The 27,161-nt window shown below is 41.3% G+C and overlaps 1 protein-coding gene across 1 annotated transcript in view; it reads left to right on the top strand.

The window, feature by feature from the left end:
* Positions 1-27,161, top strand: part of DSCAM (DS cell adhesion molecule) — a 414,994-nt gene that overhangs the window by 365,022 nt on the left and 22,811 nt on the right. The window contains exons 24-30 of the mRNA XM_085040271.1: positions 2,545-2,643; positions 3,220-3,408; positions 4,168-4,458; positions 9,425-9,601; positions 16,483-16,513; positions 22,236-22,351; positions 24,709-24,858. Coding sequence (XP_084896397.1) covers positions 2,545-2,643; positions 3,220-3,408; positions 4,168-4,458; positions 9,425-9,601; positions 16,483-16,513; positions 22,236-22,351; positions 24,709-24,858 — 1,053 coding nt within the window. The remainder of the gene's footprint in view (positions 1-2,544; positions 2,644-3,219; positions 3,409-4,167; positions 4,459-9,424; positions 9,602-16,482; positions 16,514-22,235; positions 22,352-24,708; positions 24,859-27,161) is intronic.

Below are 27,161 nucleotides of genomic sequence, written 5' to 3'. Positions count from 1 at the left end.
ATGCAGAGGTGTGTCTGTTTGCAAAATGTTGGTATTTCTGTGTGTTAGCGCAAATCTAATTCTTCCAAATTAATAAATAAAGTATTATGCAGGTCACTCTGACTCAGCCATGAGCATTTTGTGACCTAGAAAATGGTGCTTTTGGTGAAACAATTCACATGCTCTCAGTTAAGTCTCTAGGTGAGTTTTTGTAAGATTGACAACCACGAGTTTGCATTCGGTTATCTTCTAGCTCTTCACACGTTATCAGTTTCTGCCTTCTTGCAAATATCACATGTATCATTTCAATAGTACAAAATTCAGAAAGACCTGGAGGCCTTTAATTTAGCTCCTGAAAAGCTATCAGCAGGAATTTGCCTCTGTACTGAGACCTTGCACAAAAACTTCATTATGCGGGAGCAGAATTTTATTGATGAATATGAGGTGAATATGAGGAAGCATTGGAAATGGAACATGAGTAGCCCTTCAGCTAATGCATTTTTCCAGCTACATTTGATATTCATGTTGAAAAGCACAAAGTTCATCCAGGATGGTGTTGATGTGTACAAAAGCAGGGACAATATAGGAATATAAAATAAGAGTCATGTGAAGCAGAGCCTGTGTATTCACACACTGACAATTCACTATGCAGATTTCCTTGCTCACTTGCACTAAGGTAGATCCTATGAATGCTCCAACTGACTGCACATTTTTGTATCACTCTCCTGGATGTGGAATCTAAAATTCTGGTGCAAATATATGAGAGCTCAGAGAGAGGTTGTTTCCACTGCAGTCTCACTCTCCCTGCATAAACCATTCCACTAAGCCTTGGAATAAACATCATGGCATATATTGGCAGATATCAGCTTACCTGCAATCCAACAGCAACTAAAGATGCTCTTCTGCAATGTTTGAAGCATGACCACGACAGGAAGTAGGGAGAGAAAACACCATCAAATGGAGACCATATATTTATATTTCACTAAGTACTTTTGTAATTGCATATCTTTGCTGTTATTGAACTGCAGCAACTAAAAGCAAATCAATATTACTTCCCTGAGGGACAGACACAGAGTGGCTTTTAATATGTGGGACCAGCATTTTTTGTAGATAGGGTGAAGCTGTGATGAAAGCTTTTACAATAAATCTTTCCCAGTGTAGTGTGTTGCAGTCTCTCTCCATGGAATCAGCCAAGTCACTCAGAATAACAGAACAAATCCATCTCACATAGAGAATTTTCCTTTAGACTATAAACTGTCTCTTTTGTTTTCTTCAGCACTGTTTGGCCCTGTGAGGGCAGGAAAATCAACTTCTCTTTGAACCAATCCGTAGCTGCAAACCAGCAGACTCTGCCTTACATCAGCACCCATTATTCTGCAATCTGATGGTTTGAACATGATGGTTGAACATGAACTGCAGAGGGGAGCTGCTTCTGGAGCTTCACTCTGCAGGAAGAGCTGCCCCTTAAACACAGGGAAAGCAGGCAGTGTTCTGGACACAGCAGAGCATTTGGGACTTCTGTCCTGCCTGCCTCATGGGACTGTGTCAGGACAAGGGCAGCTCCTGCCAGCACTGGTCACCAACACCACCACGCTCTTCTCTCCCTGGCAGTGACCAGAGGAGATGTGACCATCCTGTTGTTTCTCCTCCCCAGCTTCTCATCCACCTTTCCTGCTGTTTCTTGATCCTTTCCCAAGATGGACACTGTCTGTGCCTCACTCCTTGTTCTTGAGGCAGAAATGTTTGATTTTGCCTGTTTCTGAGGAGATTGGAGGCTTCAAGTCACACTTGCTCAGAAAACACTTGGGCAGAGTGTTGGCAAATATTTACCCTTCAGAGCTCCAATAAATTTTTTGACCAGCTCTTTAAAGTTTCACCTGACCATTCTTCTCTATTTTAGCAATTACCATCCTCCACAACTTTATTGCTTTTGTGGTCATCTCACCTGTCTAACAGGGTCAGTTAATGATCCAGGCAGAAGTCAAAGATGACCTCTCCAGAAAATAACTAGTGTATGATCATATTGGCATATGATAGATTTGTCAAGGAGAAAAGAAAAATACCTCCTTTGCTGCTTTCTGCCCCTCAGCACTGAGCACTGGAAATTCAGCCACTGTACACTGGTGAAATCCTTCATATGAACCCTTTTTTCATTTTTGCCATAATAGCCTGCAAACACAGGAATGAGTGGGGCATCATTTGCAACTGCACATCTGTTTCCTGCCACTAAAATTTCATCTTCTCCCTAAATTATCAAAAATAATGAAAATTAATGGCTGGGTAGCTCATGTGCCATTGAGGTCTGACAGGACAGATACAAAAAAAATCAGAGAAAAGCAAAGATTAAGAATTAAAAGACAAAATGGTGCATAAAATGAAATATAAAAATGAGAGCTTGTCTGTTCTTGTCTTAACCAAGGATGTCAGCTAAACAGACACTTTGACAGAAATCATTTGCATTTTTTGCAACTCAAAACAGCTATTTGATAAATGACTGTTAGAAGTGATTAAGATCGTGTCAAATCATTTGATTGCATTTTCTATTTTTAACTGTTTCCCATCTAGTTCCACCAGACCAGCCAAGACTCACTGTATCCAAAACTACATCTTCCTCTATCACTCTTTCCTGGATACCTGGAGACAATGGCGGCAGTTCTATCCGAGGTAATGTAATTCAGGTTAATTGCTGCTTCTTACTAAATTATCATATGTTGATAGGTTTAGTATACAATTATGAATGGCTCCAAAAAAAAAAAAAAAAAAAGAAAACCAACCCAATCTGTACTGCTGTCAACTCTTAATGTGCACTATCATGGTGATAACAGCTTTCAATAAATTGCAGTTTGTCTTTGTGGTGGTTTATTCACACATTTAATCACCTTTTCCCAGCATACCCTCAGCTGTTATGACAGTTGCTCTATCTGATTTTCCAGATGTGTAATCTCTAACCACTTATTTTGAAGGGTCCAGGTTCATCATCTGGTTGTTGCTGATTGAAGGGTCCTTAGAAATACCCATCCTTTTCTTTTCCCCTTCAAGCTTTCATATAAATTGTATTTAAGCTGTTGTCAGGGTAGACAAAATGCATTGCCTGGTATCTTTCAGTCAGGGGAGACCTGAATGTTCCCCTGCACATGGGATTTTTTTTCAGTTTTATTAGGTCTCTAAAATGCCTCCTTGGATTACCTGAATGATTTGAGGGTTGTGCCTGGCTTGTCACCATCCCTGCTTTCTCTCCAGGTTATATTTTGCAGTACTCAGAGGATAACAGTGAGCAGTGGGGCAGTTTCCCCATCAGCCCCAGCGAGAGGTCCTACAGGCTGGAGACCCTGAAATGTGGCACTTGGTACAAGTTCACTCTGACAGCTCAGAACGGGGTGGGACCAGGGCGGATCAGCGAGATCATCGAGGCCAAGACTCTTGGCAAAGGTAAGTTGATCTCCTCCACCCTCCTAAAACTCCTGCATTCTACTCCAAATCTTGGTTTGAGGAGAGGAAAGGCTTGGATATTTTAATATTACTGGCTTTGGAAACATTTCCAGTTCTCTCCATGCTGTGACAGAAGAGGCTGTCGCTGTGGGACTTGAAACCCACATGGGCTGATGTTCTGTCCTTGTTTATCTAATAAGTTTTTTTTCTAAGATGGGTTGGCAGATATTTGGGAAGAGGGTGTCTCCACTGTCACAGGATACAGCAATTCCAACTCTTTTATTGCCATGAGGAAATTGTTTCTTCTCTTCTTATAAAAATTCAGGGGTTTATTTGTCTGGATGTTGAAGGAAGACAGAGAGTATATATTTATGTATATAAAGGAAATGGAGCCAATGTCTTATTTCTGTTCCAAGCCAGTATTGCAGGAGCTGTGCAAGCAGCATCCTCTGAACAGGATAAGTGTCAAAAATAAAGGAAAAGTCTGTGTAAAGTCCTGCAAGGCAAAACAAACAAAAATTTTTCAATGGATGTGTGGATATTTTTTTCCACATATTCATTTGAAAATCTGTGTTTGTGAGTCTGGCACACAGTGGAGAAAAAAAAACATTTAAGAAGGAAGAGGGTAAGAAGTTGAATAAATAGATACTGAATTTAAGCTAGAAGATTACCCTAGAAGTTACTCTTTAATTTTATATTTTGAGAGCCCTTTACCTGCAATATTTAAGCATTTGGTTTGGAATACCCCATTGCCTCCAGAGCCCCAGTTCTCCAAGGAGCAGGAGCTCTTTGCCAGCATCAACACCACGCGGGTGAAGCTGAACCTGATCGGCTGGAACGACGGCGGCTGCCCCATCACCTCCTTCACCCTGGAGTACAGACCCTTTGGCACCACGGTCTGGACAACTGCCCAGAGGACATCCCTGTCCAAGTCCTACATCCTCTACGACCTCCAGGAGGCCACCTGGTACGAGCTGCAGATGAGAGTGTGCAACAGTGCTGGCTGTGCAGAGAAACAAGCCAAATTTGCAACGCTCAATTATGATGGCAGTAAGTATTTCATTTTTTTAACAATTGAGCTACTTTTTGGGGTTTTTTTTGTTTTTCCTCATCTTCCATCTTTTCCCCTCATTAACCCCATTTTGAATCTGCTATCCATGCTGTCAGAGAGGTTAAAGTGTCAAAGATGCAAAATAGCTCCTGATTTCCTGACAATAGGCAGCCAGGCAGAAAAGAGAAATTGTTTATTTGTCCTCACTTTGCAAAAACTCCAGCACCAAAGTCAATAAGCCATAGGAACATAACCATAGGACATTAAGAGTCATTAGTTCCAGTGGTTACTGGGGCCTTTCCTGGAATTTCACGCATCTTTTGCATGAAATTTTTGTCTCCCATGGAATTGGTTCCTGCAGCCATTCACAGGGATGTCTGGCCTCCTTGCTATTCTCTGCAATGTCCCTGTGACACAGCACAAAACCCATTATGGGACACAACAGGGCAGCCAAGCAGGTTCTCCTCCAGGAAAGCCTCTGGACACCATCGTCCAAGGGCAGAGCAATGGCAGTGCAATTGTCCCTGTTTACAGACAGGGGACAGTGAAACTAATGGCCATGACAGATGGCTCTGTCATGCCCAGCAGCAGGGCACGGATGATGAGGGAGTTACTGCCCACCCTGCAAAAAGCAGGACACGAGGGCAAGAGCAGATGTGCCAGTTTGTCACTCCCTCCAGCTCAGTCCTGCTGGGTGGGTTGAGAGGGTTGGTGGCACATGTGTGCTCCGATGGCTCCGTGGTGGCAAACGGCTGCGTTCCTGGCAAAAAGGCAGCACAGATGGCTCCAGATGGCAGCCTCTTGAATTGCTCCAGAGGGAATTGCCAGAGCTTTTCTGGAGACATCCAGTGTAAAATCTTGCTGTGCTGCCAGGGATATTGTGCTGTATTGTGCAACATCTGTACTGTTAAATTAAACGACAGCGCTGGTGGGCAAGTTCAGACAAGAGCTGATGGCTGTCCAGTGACAGCACCAAATTGGTAATTGTTCGTGATACTGTTTTGTTAACAACCTCCACATGAACCATCACCACCCATGTACAGCTCAGGGCAGAGCAGGGGCCATTCCCAGGCAGAAATGTGGGATATGACTTAGGCAGGGTTTAAACCTCAGCATCTCACACATCTTCTACTGCTATCCCAGTCTCTGTGCCGGGTGCTCAGCACTTCTTGCAGATAATTAATCACACATGCCCTCACCCTTCTGCAAAATATCATTTTTGGTAAGCTGCCACACAGTCCTCCTGTTATTTCAGCCAGTCTGGAAAATTAAGAGAAAGGTCTTACCTCAGCACTCCAGAGGCCCACAGGAAATCAGGATCCAAGCAGTCACTGCACAAATGCTGCCAGGTCTTTCCAGGCAGATGAAGGACTTGTTTTACTGACAAGTGTAGGTGTTGTCAATAATAACTCTTTCAAGTATTATGAGTTCATTTCTTGTCATTTTACTTAGCCTATCCTGTTTTGGTTTCGTTTCCCAGGATCTTTCTACAGGCAGCACCCAACATTCAATGATTTTTTTTTTTTTTTGCATTCACAGTTATCATTACGTTTATTTGATTGGAGCAAAAGTCTTAAGCCATACCTTAAAAGGAGATTGTATCAAAATGCAGGTCCAGGGCCTTAAATTTCCACTGATAGCACTGAAATCAAAACTATTCATACAGAGATCTGATCTGCAATGCTGTCAGGCTCTGCTCTTTGCTTGGGTGATGATACTTACCTTGGTTTCACACACTGTGACCTGCACACCCCTTGATTTTTTATGTTGCTCTACGGCATCTTTAGAAGTGAGAAAATGAAACAGTAAAAAAATATTTGTAGCATTAAATTTCCTGGGCCACTGCTTCTGGTCAGCTAGAAAATTTCCCATTTGTGATATTGCTGGTTTTGTTTGTGAAGCGTGCTTTGCCAGGACTATATTGTGCCTTAGAGAGGCAGAGTGAGCTCAGACACTGACCCCGAGGTTATGAGAGGAAAACATGGATGGAAAAGCAAATTTCAGTTTTCAGACTATCTGGATTTGTTAGGTTTGACTCAGAATTGAGATTATAAACTGATGATGATGATGATGATGATGATTGTCATTATTCTTATCAGTATTTGATGCAGAAATTTTTGCTTTTATAGACAGGGAATTTTCTGTTCGCAGAAAACATGCCAGTGGAAACTTCTTGGCCAGCTTCACTTTTGAGTACTTTCCCTGCCTCTACCTTTGATTCACCCTGTGATGTGAGATTAGCCCCTTCCAGCATCCCAGGGTCACAGCTGCCCTTAGGATAAAGCAGATACAAGGGTAGTGCTTTGAAGATTAGATAATACAGTGCATGAAAGTTCTGAGATGCCAAACGCTAAGAACAAGCTTAGAAGCTTTAGCAGCCTTAAGATAAAGCCTCTGTAAACTTTGCAGAAATCCCCGAGTTAGGTGGTTTTGGGTCACTTTGGGCTGCAGCAGCTGCTTGCTGTGGGTGGGAGAACTCCTGAGGAATATCATGGCTAAGCATCCTTCCCCTCCAATCTGCCCGTGGTGAGTTAGGTCAGAAGGTTAATGACAAACCTACGTGCAGCTTTTTGCTCTCTGCCCGTGGGCATTTCAGGAACGATTTCCAGCTTACAGGTTTGCTGACCTCCCTGCCCCTTGTTTTCCAGAGGCACGCAATCCATCAGGAGGTATTTTTAGCCCTGTGCAGCTGCGGTGGTGGAGCTGCAGAGGAGCTTCCCGGCTCAGGGATCAGCTATGGAGAAGCCCTGGCATTAAATCAGATCAGCTCATGGCTGCTCTGAACTCTGCTAATTGATCCTCACCCACCCAGGGCTCCCTGATGGGGAGGATACAGGAAAACACTCCAGAATTCACATTGTGCAGTGGGAGATGCTGCAACAAAGGGGAAAAGGGGGTCAGAGATATTCAAATTATAACTTCTGTGAGGCACCAGTCAGGCTGAAAACAGGGTGATGGTGAATCGACCTGGAAAACAAAACAAACCCTCCCTGTTTGTCTGGGACTCAGTCCTGAGAAAAGCTTTGACTATTCCACTCCCAGCCAGCACCTAGGATGGCATCAAATGGTGAAATGGTGTTTTCCCAATGGATAGCAGGATTGATTTTTGGTAATTTCTAACGCAATTGCTGAAAAGCAGCAAATGGATTATGTGCAAATGTGCAGTATGTTCTTTAAATTAAATTCCAACTGCCTGTATGTAATGTTATGAGGTTTACATTTGCCTAGGAAGAGATATGGATGATGATAATCACATATCTAAATACTTAAGGTTTAAGTGAAATAAAGGCCACTCATCATTTGATTTTCATCAAATCGTTAGGAAAGCAAGACATAATTTTAGGCAATCTTGAACTCAACGGTCTCTGTGACTGTAATTCAGAGAAAATTTTGGCCCTTTAGTATTCAGGAGGGTTTAGGAGGATTTAGAGACATTTATTAGCACTACCTTCAGGAGCTTGAAGTTCTTTCCATTTCTTCATCTAATAATTTTAGTTGCCTTTAGAGTAGTGCAAAATCTGCGTCTCAGGGCAAGATGAAAATATCCTGCTGTGTGTTCAAGAAATGGAAAATTAGGGAAAAAAAAAAGAGAAAATTATGGGGAAGAACTGCAAGGAAACATTAGAAAAATATTCCAAATGCAATTGTAAGAAAACATATTTTCCAAAGTACCTGATTTAGGTTTGGATGGTTGTAGCTTTTCTTTTTATCTTTGTCCCTTTAGGGAACTGCTCTTCTCTTTATATGCAGCTCAAATAGCTCTTCTGGAAAAAAAAAAAAAAAAAGAAAACAAAAAAACCAGGACTTAGAATTCTACATCTTCACTGTGGTTATGGCACTCACACTGTACTGCATCAGATCTCAGTTTTTTTATTCTGCTACTGTATGGCACATAATGAGATATAACTATATCACTTAATGCAGCAATTAAAATGTAAAAAAGGATGTGCCTGTTTTTCTCTCCCACCCTCCTTTCCTTTCAGCAAGTAAGTAGCCACTTTTATATTTCAGTAGCTGGTTAAAATTTAATAGCTTCCATCCAAAGTCATCACAGTTCACAATACTTACGTGTTTCTACGCATTTCAAGCAAATCTGCATTTTATAGCCTCATTTGTGGTTGCATTCAGCAGTTTAATAGTAATCAGGAAATGAGTGAGAAGTCTTCCATGACTAAACAGCCTTCCACAGAAGGTGCTGCATTCTTCTCACGTCCCTTAGAGGTAAAGAAGAAAAGAATTGAAAAGTTCAAGTATTATATATCACCAGGAAGCCAGGTATATTCAAAATGCAAATATGTCCCAGAATGAAAAAGTGAGCTGCCTGCCAGTAGTTGGGAGATTCATTTCCCTCGTTTCCCTCTCAAAATTTGATTGTTTCTATCCAGCATTACTCTCCTGTTTTACTGATGAGTATAATGTCAGACAGTCTTTAGCAGATTAGTATCAGCTTGGCTGTCTGAATTTCAGATCACTATCACTGCTGCACCCTTAGAATGGATAGCAGAATGTTTTCTGTGCAAGGGATTAATGTGATGCATGTGGCACAAAATGAGCTTTGTCAAATGCAAAGAAAAGCCCAGCAGAAATGTCACAGCAGTGCTATTTTCCTATAATAAGGAATAATAGACATAGGGAGGAGTTCTGAGGTCTCTTACAGCTTTTTTAATAATTTAATAGGACACCAAATTAATCATAGGATTTGACTGCATGACCAGCATGGTTTTCCTTGATCAATGGATGGAATTCTCAATTTCTGATAATCCCTGAGTCTCTGCAGTCAGTCCCTCATTACCATAGGCCTGGCTTTGTGTTCATGGCCATTAGACACACAAATGCACCATCCATCCCAAACAGAAAAACCCTTATATCTGTTTTATGCCTTATTCCCTGAGAACTCAACCTTTTCTCTCCATCAATAAGCCTCTAATGCCATGAATTAGATGTCATTAATGTCACTGTTTCCAGGTACAATCCCTCCACTCATCAAATCAGTGGTGCAAAGCGAGGAAGGGCTGGCGACCAACGAGGGGCTGAAGATGCTGGTGACCATCTCCTGTATCTTGGTTGGGGTCCTGCTGCTCTTTGTGATGCTGCTGGTCGTGAGGAGGAGGAGGAGGGAGCAGAGGCTGAAGAGGCTGAGAGGTAAGATGATGTCAAAATGTGGAATTTTGCTCGATCTGAATGTGAAAATAGGAGTGGGTTCTGCAAGTGACCAAAGTGTTCAACCCCCAGTTGGGATCATTTTCCTGTAACACAGAGCAAAGTATGTTTATTTTCTATAGAAATTCCTCCCTTTTCACTTGGTCATAACTTTCTAAAAAAAATATATTAATATATCCATTATTATTTTGTATAGGAGAAAGGAAAATATTTCTCATTTGCTTGTTTTCCTTGTTTTGTTGTTTGTTTCCCTTGTGAATGATCTGGACAACCTAAAAGCAGATTTTTTTTTGAAGGATGCACAGATCTTCTGAAAATGAGGGAATTTCAGTTCTCCAGCAGCTGAAAGCCATGATTCCTGAATTATGAAAAGAAAGTAGCCCCATGTTAGTAGGCTTCAAAACACAACCAGATATTCTCAGATTTGTTACCACATTTTCCCCATGATTTTTTATGATAGAAATTATGCAACACTTCATTGTTCACTGACCTTTCATTGTCACTGATCTGTATTTTCCTCTAATCCTTATTCCAATCCAGTTGTTTGTTATGTGAATAAGATTCAGATCTGTGAATTCATTCAGCTTTATCAACCTTCCAGTAAATATCCCTGGCTGAGCCACAGCCCAGTTTTTGACCCTTGCACTCTGCTTTTGCACTGCCACACTACAGCAGGACCTTCCCTGAAGATATTTGGGAAAAAACCTTTAAAATCCAAACCTGAATTAATAGTAAAACAATTAATCATCAGCTAAAATAAGACCAGTCATTTCCAGGAGCCACTAGTTTAGTTATTCGTATTTTCACCAAAATATGATCATGGAATCTATTAAAAACAGAGCCAGTCCTATGTATTCCTTCTGACCTTCCTACTCATCTCTCTTTTGGGTCTAATTTTGTCCTTTGCAACAATATTTTGGAGTTTCTCTTTAAAAAAAGACAGAGAGCATGGGCAAATTCATATATGAAAGAGGACAACCAACCTTATGGTTTTGTGCACAGCCCTGCAAATCAGGGCATCTGCATGCTTTAGCTTATATAATCACTTGTTCTTCAACACCTTATCAGCCATTTACCTCTGTGCAGTTTTGGGATTTTTTTTCATTAAAAAAAATGCGTGAAAGAAAAAGAAAATGTTATCTTCTTAGAAATGCTGTGGAATTCCATCCAGTAATGAGCAGGACATTTCGAGCCCTTTGGCTCTAGAAATTGATGTCTGTGCACATTATTTTTTCATGGCTAATTTACAAGTGTTCATAGATTTTTGAGTTACAGTCCCTTAAGGAAGGCTGATGATCACTGACCAGCATGGCTTTTGCATAACATGAGATTTCTCTGAACTATTTCCTCTCAGAAGAGAGGAATTTAGAAAAATATCAGAGTTTCACTTAAATATAGGCAGTGGAAAAGATTTCATCAGTACTTTAGATAAAAGTAATCAGTATTTAACTACCATTTCTGTAGAAGTTTTGTCTCACTTAGCTGAATTTGTCAAGCTACAGTTTGACATTCCATCTGCTCCTGTTTTACTTCTGTACAGAAGTTCTTTTTTGTATCTTTTTCAGTTCATGAGGATGGTTACCACATGGTGGTAACCAAGTCATTTTGTAATGTTTTAATTGGTAAATGAAACAGATTAATATATATGAATGTTCCTCTGTAGTTTTCCCATCATTTACACCCTTAACCTTTTATCCATTGAGATCATTTGCAGGTTCTCTCATTGCAGTGCGACAGGAAAACATTTCTCATTGTACAGCCCTGGTTTGTGTTCTTGATAGATGACTTCATGATCCAGATTATTTCCTTAGTGATCTGGCATTTTCCTTATATTTTAGCTACCGAATTCTTGTGTCATTTTCAAACTTTTATCAGATATTATTTCATTTACTCCAAACCACTGGTAAATGTCCCACGGTGCATGATGACAAAAAGTACTAAACAGTGATTCTCTGCTTAAAATTGGGGTCTGAGTATGTTGAAATCCATATATAAAATCACTGCTGTGTTAATTTTGGCATCAAAAAGATGCTACTTTCTGTTAAAATACTTTGAGGTACCAAAACTTTGCTCTAGAGAAATATGAATGGAATATTTTACTGTTATTTAACCATATCACAGTGAGAGCTTTTCTCAATGTCATCAATTCCCAGCAAATTTTAATTTCATTTTAAAAAATCCACTTTGTTTGACATGGCTGCTTGACCACAAGTCTGTATTGATTGGCCTCAATTATCCTTTTGATTCATTTCATTAAGCTTCATTCAATTTTTTTTCTATTATTATTATTTTGTGCATTGCCAGGATAAGATTGATAGGACTTCAGTAATTCAGAATTTTTTTACTCATTCTTTTTGAAGACTGTGGGACATTTTCTGGAAGTTGCTTCACGTTTTAAAAGCTTTCCTGACAATAAGTATTGCTGTTCCAGAGAAGTACTTCTCTAAAATGAATGTGTGTGCAAGTTTTTCTGATCTCCTAACTTCAAAAAAAATTGGTTTGCTCTAATTGTTATGATTAAGTTTCATCTGAATTTTGAAGTTTAAATATCACATAATCACTTGGTGTGCATGACCTGGTGGGGTTTCTTTGAGGCATAATATTCATTTTTCCTAAATCAGGATTCCTCTACCAACTTTCCTCCAGTCTACATCAGAAAGAATAATCTCCCCAGTGGGACATTCTAAAAGGATTTATGCAATTTACAGATGTGACTCTTGCTTTTGTGGCTGCAGATGTGGTTTTATTTGAACCTGCTTGACAAAGAGGAGTGAGAACTGCAGGATTTTTTGGAGTGGGAACTGCAGGTTTTTTTGCAGTGTGCTCTGCATGCAGACATTTGTATCCCTGCTTATGGACAATGGGTTTGTGTTTGCATTTCTGCTGGCATAAGAACAGCAGCCTCTCCATTCTTAATCTTTTTAATTCTTGTCTGGCATGCAGGGACAGGTAAACCTTTTCCTTCCTCCTTTCTAAAGAAAGCAGAGTTTTCAGCAAAGCCCTGATTTTTGCCCAGTTTAGCTGTTCCACCAGCCAGGTCACCAAAGAAGGTCACTTGGCTTCATGGAGTTCATGCAACCATTCAGGAGGTCAGCAGATATTCTCAAAGAGAAGCCTGATGGCTTAATGCTCCTTCTCCTTGCTATTAACCCAGCTCTGCCACCCCTGGAATAGTTTTCCCTTTGTTTTTAAATCCAGTTCACCTTAACACAAGCAGAAAGCATCAGTGCAGTGTGATAGCTCAGGAGTGGCAGGATGCAATCTAAAACTCTATCACTGTCCCTGATTTCCCAGGGGGAAAACCCAAATGTGTTGAGAATTTCAAAGGTGGCTTCCCCAGCAGAGGAGAGCGATGGCTATGACTTTTTCACTGAAGTGATGCTTGGCTGGAGCAGAGATCATCCCTTTCCCTCTGTCATTTTCGCCCCCTTCACAAGCCCTGTTTTCACCACCTGAAAACTGGGAGGTGATAGGACACTGCCAGGGATGCTGGGTCGTTTTAGGAAGTGTTCTCAGTTTGCTGATCAAAAGGGTGATGTACGAAATGCACATTAAAATCTCTGTTCATTGGTTTGTGACAATAACGTTCCTCCTGGAGCTGATATTTTGGACACAGTGTTGTTATAGTGGAGTCCCCAGCCCAGGAAGGACATGGAGCTGCTGGAGAGAGTGCAGAGGAGGCAGCAGGATGAGCAGAGGGATGGAGCAGCTCTGCTGGGAGGAAAGGCTGGCAGAGCTGGGATTGTTCAGCCTGGAGAGGAGAAGCTTTGGGGTGACCTCATTGTGGCCTTTTGGTGCCTGAAGGAGCTGCAGGAAACATGGAGAGAGACAATTGCCAAGGGCTGCAGGGACAGGACACAGGGAATGGCTGCAAAGTGCCAGAGGGCAGGGAGAGATGGGATCTTGGGAATTAGGAATTGTTCCCTGGCAGGGTGGGGAGGCCCTGGGATGGAATTCCCAGAGAAGCTGTGGCTGCCCCTGGATCCCTGGCAGTGTCCAAGGCCAGGCTGGACATTGGGGCTTGGAGCAGCCTGGGACAGTGGAAGGTGTCCCTGCCATGGCAGGGGTGGCACTGGATGGTTTTTAAGGTTCCTTCAATCCAAAACCATTCCATGATTCTGTGATATTCAGTTACATTTAGGCTTCTGGGGTTTCCTTTGATGGACACATAAGAGCCTTTATCTGCCTGACACCTTTATTTTGGTCCCACCCCACACCAACCTGTCTGGTTAACTCCATCATTAACTCCACCAATGCTGATCACCATTTGAACAATCTGCTTGGATAATTAGCAAATTTAAACTCAGCTGACAGAGCTTTTCCCTTCAGTACTTCTTCATTCAACTTTTGACTCAAAACATGATCTTGCTGATGCCCCATGTTATTTTTGGCTGAAGATGTACAATCTCCTGTGCATCTCTTTAACCAAGAATCAACTCATGTTAACAAGCATGTATGTGCCATATACATTAAATGGTGTGAATTTTTTTCCAGGTAGAGCATGGAAATAATCTATGTGCTGGACAGCACCTGAGAACATGTGAGGGAGGTTGTTTTTCATTTAAACCTGATAAAAAAATATGAAAAGCAAACTGACGTACATTGTGATAATCTTTAACTTTGTCCCCTCAGCTTTTTTGGAATTCCTTGCAGAAGTATCCATAGATTTCACTTAAGGGGGCAGCAATTGCTTCACAAAAGCTGCTGGCTGAATGAAAACTATATTTGCATATTAAACCACCCTGATTATGTGTGCCAGAGGGAGAATGTGTGCACAGTGTCTTCATGATCCTGGTGCTGCTAGAATAACAAGAAGCATCATAAAATTTGCTGGGGAAAAAAAGCCCATTACTTGCAACCAATGTCATTATTATTATTTTGTTGGGTTCATTTGGCTTTTTTGTATCTTCAAAACAGCCCTGTCCGTTCCTGGGTTTTTAAAAGTCAGGAACAAAACTCATTTGGGAGCAGCAGTGTTGATCTTTTGGTTTATGACTGATGACAAATGATGATATTGTCATCTACTGAGTAGTACCACTTACAAGTGTTAATGCCAAAAGCAATTTCATTCCAAGTAGAAAATAGAAATTCTGAGTACCTAAATGGACAACTGTTTGGATTACATGAGACTCCTCAGATGAACCATCCTTCCCTCCACCAGGAATCTGCCATGCTTTGTGCTGGAGAGGGATAGAGGAAAGTTAAAAATAAAGGAGTGGAACAAACAGACCTAGAGGAAGAACAGAATTCCACTTCTCCAGTGGTAGGTGAGGAGTAAAGCTTAGGAGAGGCAGCTGGCATAGTGTTAGGGAAACAGAATGGAGAAAGTGGATAAAAGGGGTTTTACTGAGGTTTTTTAATGAATAAAAAGAGCCCTCTCCCCATTCCTTTAGAAAATTAATACAGCACAAGCTAGAGAGATGTGTAAAGGTGGTGGTTTGTTTCCACCTGCATCCTTGGAATTCTAAAGGCAGGATCTTTAATAGGATCACAACTAAGGAAATTGTTGTAGGTGTTGCAGACCCGAGAGGTAATTGAGGAATAAAGAAGGTGGGATGGAGAAAACAGAGACAAATTCAATAAATGTCTTGGCAGGTGCTGGTAGATTTACAAGAAGCAAATAAAAGAAGTAATGGAAAGTTTCATATAGAGAGTTGTTTGAAGACTTAGAGCTTGGAATTGTTTTCTTCTCAGAGTTGCTTCACTTGGTTGCACAAAAGGCTGCTTTGTTGCTGTGTGATAAACTTAAGGACTCAGGAGTCAGCATTCTAAGTGAGTTTGTTTAGCAGCAGATTGCAGGAGAACAAAGCAGAGCTGCCTGGGTTTTGCTGGATGATACCACAGAAATCATTGTATTGTGTTGATAAAGTTTTACAGAAGCCTACCTGAGAAACCAAACTTCAGCTGTGTCTTTTGAACTGATAAGTATTGAAATAATTAGAGCCCCAAAGGATTTTCTGCTAATAATAGCAGCAATGACAAGAACAGGAGGCATATTTTTCCTTCAGCAGTGTCTCATTTTGCAGGGCTGATCCATGTGGGAATAAGCCATCCTCTGTTTCGTGTGTAGAACATCCTCTGAAGACCCAGCAGCAGCTTTGAATTATTGCTAGTGGAAAAATAATCATATTTGAGTGCAAGCAAACAAGTCTGTGCCAGGGGAGGCTCAGCTTGGCCAGCAGCAGGAATTTCTGCATGGAAAGGGTGCTCAGCCTTGGCAGGAGCTGCCCAGGGAGGTTTGCAGTCCCCATCCCTGCAGGTGTCCCAGGAAGGCCTGGCTGTGGCACTCAGTGCTCTGGGCTGGGGACAAGGTGGCCACTGGGCACAGCTGGGACTCTTGGAAATCTTTTCCAACCTCAGTGATTCTGTGATTCAAAATTGGCTCTTTGGAGACCTCCCTGGCTCAGATCTCCTTGCAATCACTTTTGGTTTGGAAATGACAGGTTGACAACTGCTCATCCAGTGTGGCTTTGGTTCCTGCCCAGAGATGGATATCAAAATTCCTACTTTTTTGGTTTTACTTCTCTCACCTGTTCATTTGCTACCTATGGTATAAAGGAACTGAGCTCCTATTATTTGTTAAATGTTCCTATTTCTAATATACTTATGTAGTTTTTGCTAGTTAAGCCAATGATAACTTGTATTTCTCTAATAATTTTTGGCGCTACTGAGGAACAAAACAGGGCTATTTGGGGTAGAAATGAAAATCAGCAAAAGTAGGAACTTTTAGACACTCTTTTAATCTTGCCACTGATCTGAGAAACAACAGTGGTCTTACACATGGCTGATACATATCTCTTCCTAATAATGTATCTATCAAACAGATTTTCATTTGTGATGACATTTCTTCTGTTCTCTTCTAGATGCAAAGAGTTTGGCTGAAATGCTTATGAGGTAAGAACAGATTTAATTTTTTTTTAATTGAAAAATATCTGTCAACTATAGCTTCATACTTAAAATGTTATTGCAGGGACAAATGGAGAAGTAAACTTTCCATTGCAAACCCTTTTCCAAAACACACTTTTTGTCTGTCTGTTAAGAGCTGTGATGCATTGATGGTCAGACATGGGAGAAAGAAGACACTTGGTGGGCAGTGTGAGGGGATACAATGATAAAAAACCTGCTAACTTGTGTTAGTAGATTAAATCACAGAAGTTATGTAGGTCCATTTGGACATTTTTCCTACCCTGAAAAGCATTTCCATAATATGTACCAAAGTAATTGCTCTTCAGAGATCATCTGATTAAAGGCAATAAATTTCTGGCTGTGAATATCTCTAAACTTTGCAGCTCTGTTTATGTAATTCACTATTGTTAGCTGCTTATACCCAAAGGTATAAAAGAGCAGGTAAATCCATTTATTATTTTTCACTTCTGTTCCATCAGCTCAGCATTCAGAAATCTAATTCAGTTGTTGAATTGCATCATAATGACTATTCTGGCACCACAATTCTTTCAGAGATGGAAATTTCATATCTTCAATGTTTATTGTTTTGTCTAGGGAAAATATTGAACTTTGGAACCGCTGCACATATTTGAAACTGGGATCACCAAGGGATTATTTTCAAGTTCAAATGAATTTTGTGTTGCTAGAAAATATTTTTTCTATTCAAGCAACAAATTTGAGAATGTCATAGATATTTCACCACATGAACCATACTCCAAACTTCCTCACCCGTGATAAACTCCACTTCTATTGTAAGAATGTACCCAGCAAAGGCATGCTGACAGATGGGTTTGGTGTAAACTCAGCTCTATGCCATCATATCTGAATAAACCCAGTGATGCTAACAGGACTGGTCATGCAGGCCAGGTCACCCCCTCCCTGTCTGCCCGTGGCAGCAAACTGTGGGATTCAGCAGCTTCAGGAAGGTTTGCCCTGATGGGTTTTGGTGCCACACAAGACAGCAAAGATTAGCACACACAGCAAGTCTGCTCCCTGCAGAAACCCAGCAGGGACTGGCTGAAACCCCTGGGTGAAGATATTTAGTCCCAGTGACAACCACTCAGAGCCCCTCTGCAAAACTGGGGATGCTCTGCCCTAACCCTGGTTGGCTTCACTAATCTTGTCATTACTTCTGCAAGGCCATTTCAGACTCTCACTGCTCTGATGCGTAGAAAACTTCAAACTTCTGGCAGAAGTGCCCAGATTTTACCCATTTTCTCCTTTGCTGATGGTTACCAGATTAAAGAACTTTTGCCCTCCCTACCTGATGTGCTCAGAGAGCAGCCAGGTCCCCTCTCAGCCTTTAGCTCAGAGCTCTTTTTCAAAGTAACTCATCTGTCACCATTTCATTTGGCTTTTTCTGTCACCAGCATTGAACTTGATCATCAAGCCAGTTCCTCCCATACCATTTATTAACAAATGATCTTGGTTTTGTTACAAAGGCATATTTTATGCTTCTTTTCTAAAATATGAACAAAGGCAAATGAAAATTAGCTAAACGACTATTAAATCAAAACTTCAGAGGAAGTAAGGGATATAAACTTATATTTGCAGACACACCAGAGCCTGAACTCTCATTTGTGACAAATCTGTGAAATACCTTCAGCCAAAACCTGAGCTACCACAATCACCAGGTGCTCCTGAAGGTGTAGCATGTGAATAACCAAAGAATAAAAAGCCCTCAGCAACAGTCATGTATTATAAAGCCCTTTTTATCTTTTAGATTTGACCAAAATCTGCTATGATAAATATATCAAGAAAGGGAGTATTTGGGGAGAGGGCAAAAAAGATGATTCCCTGCTTGGTGTGAAGGTGTGAGGCATGGAGTGAGTTTTGTATATCTTTCCCTTTGAGGAGATTTTCATGAGTGTGTGTAAAGCAGATTAAAAAATGGAGTTTTAGTCTTTGCTTTGAGATTCGCTGGCTTTGGCTGTGTAAGTCAAATGTCTGTGGAGCAGGATAAGTCAACAGTTTAATGGGAGCTGCACAACTCATTGCTGATACCTTAAACTCACAAATAAATATCCCTGCTGCTGGATAATCACAGCTTTTTGTTTTTCCTGGGGTGAAAGCATCAGTCCAGCCACGCTCTTTGTAACAGTTCACTGTGAACCAGTTTAGAAACTCACTGAATTTTTAAATTTTGAACACAAGGTGAAGAATCTGCTATCCCCAAATATTCGGATTACTTTCAAGATTTAGTTTTCCATATGTTTTTACAGCAAACTCTGGACTCTTCCAAAATGCCCTGAACAATGTGCTTCCTCTGGAAAAAGCCTTTTTATCCACAGACTGTACATAAAACTGTACTCAGCCCAAAAGGCCACCTGTCCAAGTATCTGTTTTAAATAGTGGCCAAAAGTAGACACCTCAGGAGAGTAAAATACTGCAGCAAATGCTGGGAGAGCTGGGGTTGTTCAGCATGGAGAAATCTTTGGGGAGATCTCATTGAGGCATTCCAGTACTTTAAAGGGGCTTAGGAAATGGAGAGGGACTTTTAATATGGGCAGACGATGACAGGACAAGGGGCAATGGTTTTAAACTGAAAAAGAGCAGGTTTAGATTAAATTTTAGGGAGAAATTCTTTACTCAGAGGGCAAGGAGGCACTGGCCCAGGGTGCCCAGAGAAGTTGTGAACTCCCCATCCCTGGAAATATTCAAGGCCAGGCTGGCCAGGGCTTGGAGCAACCTGGGATAGAGGAAGGTGTCCCTGCCTGTGGCAGGGGGTTGGAACAAAGTGATCTTTAAGGTCTTTTCCAATCCAAGACATGATTCTGTGATTCAGTGTCCTGACAGGCTCCCAGTCCCTAACAATTTGGAGCTCAGAGATTCTTTGAACCAGAGGGAATTAATTCTGTTATACACAGATCCTTACAAGGTCTGACAAGTAAAGAATAGCACATGCTTGTGTTTGGGAATTTTATGCCTGCAAATATAGAAAAACAAAGATAGATACATTTTATCCCTTTAAAGAATTAATCATTGGGCTCCTCTTCCTTCAGACCATTAAAATATTTTTGCCTGAATTTAGGTTAGAAAATACTTGGACACCAAACTTCAAAACGGAAACCTTAAAACTCTTTTCCTTGTTTCCAAGCCCTAGAGGCCCTTCATTGCTTTTGGCACTTTAGGTTTTTATAACTTGAAAGCTGAGCTACCGTGGTCTGCAGAAAAGAATTCAAAATTCCCTGAGCCAGAATGAGGCAGCATCCTAATCAGCCACAACCCTCTTGCTTCTTGCCTGCGCTGTGTTTGGACACCCCATGTCACTGTAGTGCTGCATGCAGGGGAATTAATTAGATCAGCAAGGAGGAGGAGAAGCAGCCCACAAACCAAGGAATGACTCTCAAGCATAGCAGGGAATATTTCTGAATATAGAGAGACCTGGGTTACAGTTCTGGCTTGAAAGGCTTTCCACGTGGTTTGCATAAAGCTGTCCCTGGAGTCAAGACTGGGATTGGGAATTCTCTTGTCAGGTGAGCAGTAAAACTGCAAAGCTTGGGAAAAACTGTCCTCCTGCTCCCTGTGCTCCAAACAATACTTTCTGTGCTGGCTGAGTACTTTCCAATAATGGAAATACAGAGCATTCATCCTGCTGAAGAGGCTGTAGTTCTGGGATTCTGGGATCTGCATTCTCTGAGCAGGAGTCTGATTCTATCCCTTTATCTCCTGCATCCCTAGTGAGTGCATTTACTAGATTCAGTTATGTACTGCACAGATTCTCTATGTATTTGACTCTGTGTATCCTGTAACTATTGCATTATTGAAAGTGGACCTAATAAAATCAGCTCCCTACTTTAAACTGAAAGAGGGCAGGTTTGGATTAAATATTAGGAAGAAATTCTTTACTCAGAAGGCTGTGAGGCACTGGAACAGGAGCTCTATGTTTGCTCTACAACCTCAGACAAGCCCAAAGTAGTCCCAACTTTTCTAGGGTCTGTATTCAAGCAGATTTAGCATGCAGATAAAATCTCTCTCTCTGATTCTCTTAACATTTCAGCAACTTGAGTGGTATCCACTCTATGCAGAGAATCAAAGAACACCAGCATGGATTTTATCTGCATTTGACAATACTAAATGTCTTTCAAAATTTCTGTGCTTAGTAAGACCCTTTAATTACTATTCTCCACTGCTTATATATGGAGAAATGTCTGGAAGCTCTTGGGTGCCTCTCCTGGTATTTTGCTTCCATGATGATTAAATGAGGCACCAGCTGTGGCCTGTTTGAATGCATTTCATCTGTGTGTGTGATGGGAACAGCATCTAATCACCCAGGAGATGGCAAAGATATTAAATTAGGGATGTGTAGATAATGTTAATGCTGAAGACCACAAGAGTAGGGAAAGTCAGGAGGTGGGAATTGTCCAGAGAGGTGCCCTGGCGTGGCCTTGTGGATCTCACCCTTGGATTTGGAGCAGAACCACTGACCACATGCCTAGACAATTCCTCCTAAAAAGGACTCTAGGAGAACTTCCAAAGTGGAGGCAATGATGTCTGCTGACGTGGAGACACAGCAGGAAGTTCACACCAATTTCCTGGCTATGTGGGCTCCTCACACGTGGATTAATCTCCGGTGCTCAGGGAAGAACTGAGCTTATCACCCAGAGCTTTAATAGTCCTCTGCTGATTCCATTAACAATAATTCACTGCCAAAGCAGAATTAAACTGAGTGATCTGCAGCTATTTTGTGCTAGAAAATGAGCCTCCACTTGGATCTTAAAGCTCTTTGAAGCCTGAGCACTTGGATCACACGATACTGCCTGATTTGTCTCAACTCTCCTCAGCCTCCCTGTGTGAAGTATTTGCAAATATTTCATTTCATCCAAAGAGTAATTACATCTAAAAGGGCAAAGCGTTTCCTGGGTTTTTAGTGCAATCTGAAGGTTTCTTGGTGCAAGCTCTGTGCTGGAAATGACTGTGGTGCTAAGTTTTACAATCCATTTTCATTTGCTTTTGGTAGACAGCTCATTTAAGAAGTCATTTTCTGGTACACAAACTTCAAAATGAAATTGTTTCAATTTGCATGATGATAGAATAATTGGTTTATACTCTTTTTTAGATTATTGCATCAATCAATTAGACGTAATCCATGAATGTAAACAAGATTTGCAGTTTTTGTCTTGGAACATCAATGGGACTAAAACCTTTATTTATTTTATCCAATCTATTAATAGTATGCCTAGTTATTAATTTGCTTTTTCATTTATCAGTTGAAGTGATATTTGAAACTTCTAATTAAAAATAATGAAAATATTTTTAAAAAAATTAGAAATTACTCAAGACATTGTTTTCCTACCAACCAGTTTGATCAGCTGTGTGTTGCTTTCCTCAAATTCATAAAGGAGTGAGAGAAAAGGTCCATCTTCCAAAGTGTTTTTATTAATTTCATTATGGTAACACTTGAATAAAACTGCATGAAATTTTCAGATTCCCACTGATAGAGGACAAACCACATCCCTCCACACTGTGCATTCCTCTAATGCCTTGCTCTGTGCAATAAATTAATGCCACACACTTGTTCTGAAGAGGGCAAAATAAGATGTATGAGTGGTTTTGCTGATTGAGGCTACATTGCTGTTGCTCGAGCTGGACAGGTTTAAAATGAGGGAGTTTGCAAATATCTTTTCATTCAGGCTGAGTGTTTATGTGTTCATTTCTCTCTTGTTTTCAGCAAGAACACCAGGACATCAGACACACTTAACAAGCAGCAGCAAACGCTGAGGATGCACATAGACATTCCCAGAGCACAGCTGCTGATTGAGGAGAGAGACACCATGGAGACCATTGGTAAACTTGAGCTTTTTTTTCCCCTACTTGATGTAAGAGGCTCTTTCAGGTGGAATTCCTTTACTCCACACCTTTTCCCCACTGCATACATCAAGAGGAAAGAGCTACAAAGTCATTTGAAAACTGAACTGTTGGGTTTTTTCTCCCCTTTGAGTCATTTCCCACTAAAAGTAATCTCAGGATAGGATCTAAAATAATGCAGGACATTAGGAAAATGAAACTGTTGGAAAGAGTTTCTTGAAGAAAATGTAATTGAAGACTGGCAGTTTATGATTTTCATTCTGGTTTTTCATTTGGCTCTGACAAGGCAGTTGGATCACTGAGATTGCTTAAAAGGAAAATGAAATTCTGAAATTGCACTCTTAGTATTTCAAGGTTTGCTGCAGCCAACTTCTAAAACTTCTATGTTCCATATTGTACCCACCTGTTCATAGTACATGATATTCAACATTTGGATCAGTTTTCAGCTTCTGTATATCATGCAAAATTCAAATCTAAACTGTTTGATTCAACAGAAAACAAGATTTCTCATGGGTCTGGCACTTAGCTGAACTGTCACAAGAAATAGAATTGTTTCGTGTTGGGGTTGTTTGGTTTTTTTTTTCCAAATAATTTAAAGATGTCTGGAAACCCAGAATAGAAATGCAGCCTGATGTCGTGACTCTGTGGGTACACACTGTGGCAAGGCACTCCTGACTGATCTTGTTAGACTTCTAAATTTACTTTTTTTGGATAAAAATCTGTGTAAAAGAAGCCTTTGATGGTTGACAATGTAACAGATAATGTAAAATCCTTGCGGATGGTGTGTCCAGAGGGGAAAGTCACCAAGCTGAGAGCATCTCTGCACCTCCTGTTCATTCCTGTTCCAGGTTTGAAAAGGAGACCTACACTTCACCTAAATACAGCCTTTGAAAAATCATTCCTTGAGCTTCCCAAAGTCTGCCCTTTGTGCCAGGCTTCATCCTAAAGGCAGCTTTAACTTTGGAGGGACAGCTGCTGAGCACTGGGGGGGTTACAGTGAAAATAAATACTCTTAGAGCTGCAGCAATGCGATCAGGGCCTTGGTAAGAGGCAGATTTCCACCCAGAATAAGCAGGGATTTTGGCAGTGTTGGACAGAGTTTGCTGCCAAGAGGCTTTATTCCCAACCTGAATAAGAGCTCATCTTTTGCCAAAGTGATTCGATTCCTACTGTTATTCTATTTATAGCCTTCTTTGGGTAAAAAATGCGAGTTATGATATTGTGCAGAGCTGTTCGCCCTAATGGTGTCTTGTCAAGTTAAAAAAAAAAAACCAAAACAAAAACAAGGAATGCTTAAAAGAAGTGGATCAACCTCTGCTGACTAATAAATGCCCAGAAGTCCTACTGCTGCCAGTCCCCTCAGAACACACTACAAAGCTATATAGAACAGCAGGAAATCCATGTGGCTTTTATTGCAATTCTGAATGGATAAAAATAAGGTAAAGAATGCAAAAGAAACTCTGATAGCACACCAAATAGTTGTTCTGCAAGCACAAAGGCAGTGAAAGATTTATTGCTATCAAACCATCCATGATCAAGTGGACCAGATTCCTCCTTGGAGAAAAAAAAAAAAAGCAACAATTAAATCACAACTAAAAAAAAAAATAATTAAAAAAAGGAAGCAAGTGCTGTATAGCACTGGTTTCCTGCAATGATCAGGGTCTGTGTAGAAATTTGGTGAATATATCCTACCCCAGGGGGAAGAAATAGAAGCAGAACCACACAGCAGTAAAGATTAGTGCTCACCTTTTTCTTCCCAAGGTCAGACTTAACCTCAAACCTTTCCTTGAGGCTGCAGAAAAACCAGTCCTGGGTCAGGTCATCCCCTCTGCAATATTCTGTCTCTGCAGAAAAAGGGGAGAGAGGAGGTCCCTAATGACCTCCTTTGGGGAAGATAGGGGTGGTTTCACTGAGGACATTGCTAACCATGTTAATAAAAAGAAATAAATTGAATATGTGGTTGAAAAGCTCGTTGGAGCTCTCTGAAAGGGAAGGGGAAGAGGGCAGTGTTTAAAGGACGGGAATGAAGGAATTAGGGCCAAAAATTATTACACACAAATCAGTTTTTTGAGAGGATGTTGAACAGTCTGCCTCAGCTGCACATCTCTAAGGTGAAATCACCAAGAAAATGAAAGTAATTCTTCAGTTTTGCCTGAGCTTTGAGTTTAAACCCAGAGGTTCCCTCACTTCAAAGCCACCTCAGCCCTGCAGAGAGCAGGGAGAATCCTCTGCCCACGGTGTCACCAGGCTGTGACCACCTGGGGACTTCCTGCAAAGCTCTTATGAAGACGAAGACAACTCTCTGTGCTCATTATCTGATTATCTTCCCCTCACAGATGACAGATCCACGGTTCTGCTTACTGATGCTGACTTTGGAGAGACGTCCAAGCAGAAGTCCCTGACTGTCACCCACACAGTCCATTACCAGTCAGTGTCACAAGCCACAGGGCCACTGGTGGATGTCTCTGATGCCCGGCCAGGAACAAGTAAGCACAGCAGAAAATTGGTTTGGTTTGTTTTTTTTCTGGAGAGGGGGAAGCTATGACAAAATAAATGCTCTGCCCCTGTATTTGCATCCTCATCCTTCTGTCTGAGAGTGGAGAGAAATCTGAATAGGTCAGGAGAGGACATTGCTTAAACTATTGCACTTAGTGATTCAATATGGGGAAAATTGCATATGCATCTGAAATGGAGGTGTAATTTGAAATAATTCATACCTGGCTTTCATTAAACCAAATGCATGCTAGATTTTAATTTCCAGAATTTATGGGGTAAATTAGCTTAATGGCTTTTAGTGTCTAATATACTTTTTTTTTTTCCTCTGTGATCAATCTTTATTGTATTTCAAAAACAACTTTTCTCCCTACCTCTCCATCAGGCAAAAAGAGCAATTCTCATTATTACATTTTCTGAAAAAGTTATATTTCTGGCTTTAGTTATTATGGTAAATTACTTTTCCCAGATATATTCATGCCAAGTTATTCTTCTAGTGATTAAAATACTATCATAAATTAATATACTGATGCAATCCATTCTTCTCATTCCTCTCATGGATATGTTCCACACCTATGTAAATGGAGTAAAAAAAAAAAAAAAATCTAGGTTGAATGATTACTTATGAGTTAGAAGTTTTACCAAAGTGTAGTTCCCTGCAGTGTTCAGTTGCTGAAATCTCTTGGATTATTTCTGTCCCCTGACCATTTCAGAATGTGTTTATTTGTTGAGTTTGGTGAACATAAATGCTGAAAGCTCAGTTGTTAGAATGCAGATTACTTGAAAAATACATTTCCACCCCAGTCTTTATAAATAATAGGTGTTCTAGTGCTGGCCTTGGTGCTTTTTTAGCTCTTTCAGCTTTTTTCAGGTCATTCCTCAAGGACTAGATTTTCTAATAAGGAAAGAGCATCACTCCAACACTCATGCCTGTGTCATACCACAGAACTCTACAGCACCTTCCTGACTTTTTGTGTGCAGTTCTGTGCTTCATTCCTCTGCAGCCAGGCAGAGAATTCCTTCAAATTAAATGTGGATTTGGCTCAAATGTAAAAGTATGATCTGTGTCCAGCCCTGCTTTGGAAATAAAAATCCTGCACCACTTGTATTAAGCAGTACAGATCTGATGGCAGCAGTGCTCAGGGCTGGGTCAGAGACTTCCAGGTAATGTTCTCTGGATTTGAGACACTAATCCAGCTTTGCTGCAGGCTGGGCTGTGGGATTTTGTCTCCACTTTTGCTGTGGAGAGCAGAGCCCAGCTGGGTGGCTCAGAGGTTATGGACCCTCCTGTCTGAGCACACTGCAATTCACTGAGTGGCAAGTATTCCTTTACAGCATTTTTTGAGTTCTTTTCTCACCCTTATTTATTTATTTATGAAAGAGATGCTCTGTGAACCTTTGGCTTGCTGACCTCAGCTCTCTCCAGCCCTGTCTGACAGCAGAGCTGGCATAACCAGAGCACCAGCTGTGTTTCCATCCCTCTGCCAGCTCTGGAACTGCTGTGCCTGTGCTGCACAGCCCCTGACACAGGCACAGCACAGCTGGTGCTGAGCTCCTGCTCAGCAGGGTGAGGATTGAGCTCCTGTGTGCTGGCAGAGGCTCTCCCAACTCCTTCCCATTGCTGGTGAGATCCTACAGACTCACAGGATGGGAAGTTGAGGTCCAGAGGGACATCTGGGCACTGGTTAGTTCAGAACCTCTGCTTAAAGCAAGGCCAGCAAGGGCTGGTTGCTCAGGAACATCCCCAGGTGACTTCTGGATGTCCCCAGGGATGGAGACTCCACCACCTGAGTGGGCAGCCTGTGCCAGAGTCATTCTCCCTCACATCAGTGTTTCCTGCTGTTCAGGGGAAGCTCCCAAGTTTCCCCTCATGGCTGTTGTCCCTGATCTTCTCACTGATCACCACTGACAAATCCTGGCTCTTGTCCTCTTGCCCTTCAGGTATTTCTGTGCATTGATGTCCTTTTCCCCAGCCCTTCTCTTCTCCAGACCAGGCAGCCCCAGCACTGTGCCAGGAGTTGTTCCACCAGCACTCTCCTCCTGTTCTCCACGTTTTCCCCTGAATGAGGCTCACTCCTGGCCGTGCCACAGCCTCGTGCCAAATTCCCAGGTGGTGGTTTGTGCCACACTGAGCACGGATTTGGATGTTGGCCATGTGAGGCAGCTCTGTGCTGCACTACCAGGAGGATCAATTATCAATGGCACTGCTGTAGGGGGAAAAAGGAGAAGGATCAGGCCATTATTTGTAAATAAATGCCTTATTCCTTTGAAGCAGCAGAATACAAATTCTCACTGG

Source organism: Lichenostomus cassidix, chromosome 1 (genome assembly GCF_008360975.1).
Source record: "Lichenostomus cassidix isolate B80296 chromosome 1, HeHo_3.0, whole genome shotgun sequence".
Lineage (NCBI taxonomy): Eukaryota > Metazoa > Chordata > Aves > Passeriformes > Meliphagidae > Lichenostomus > Lichenostomus cassidix.
Note: the sequence above shows the minus strand (reverse complement) of the source record. Positions and strands in the feature narration are given on the sequence as shown.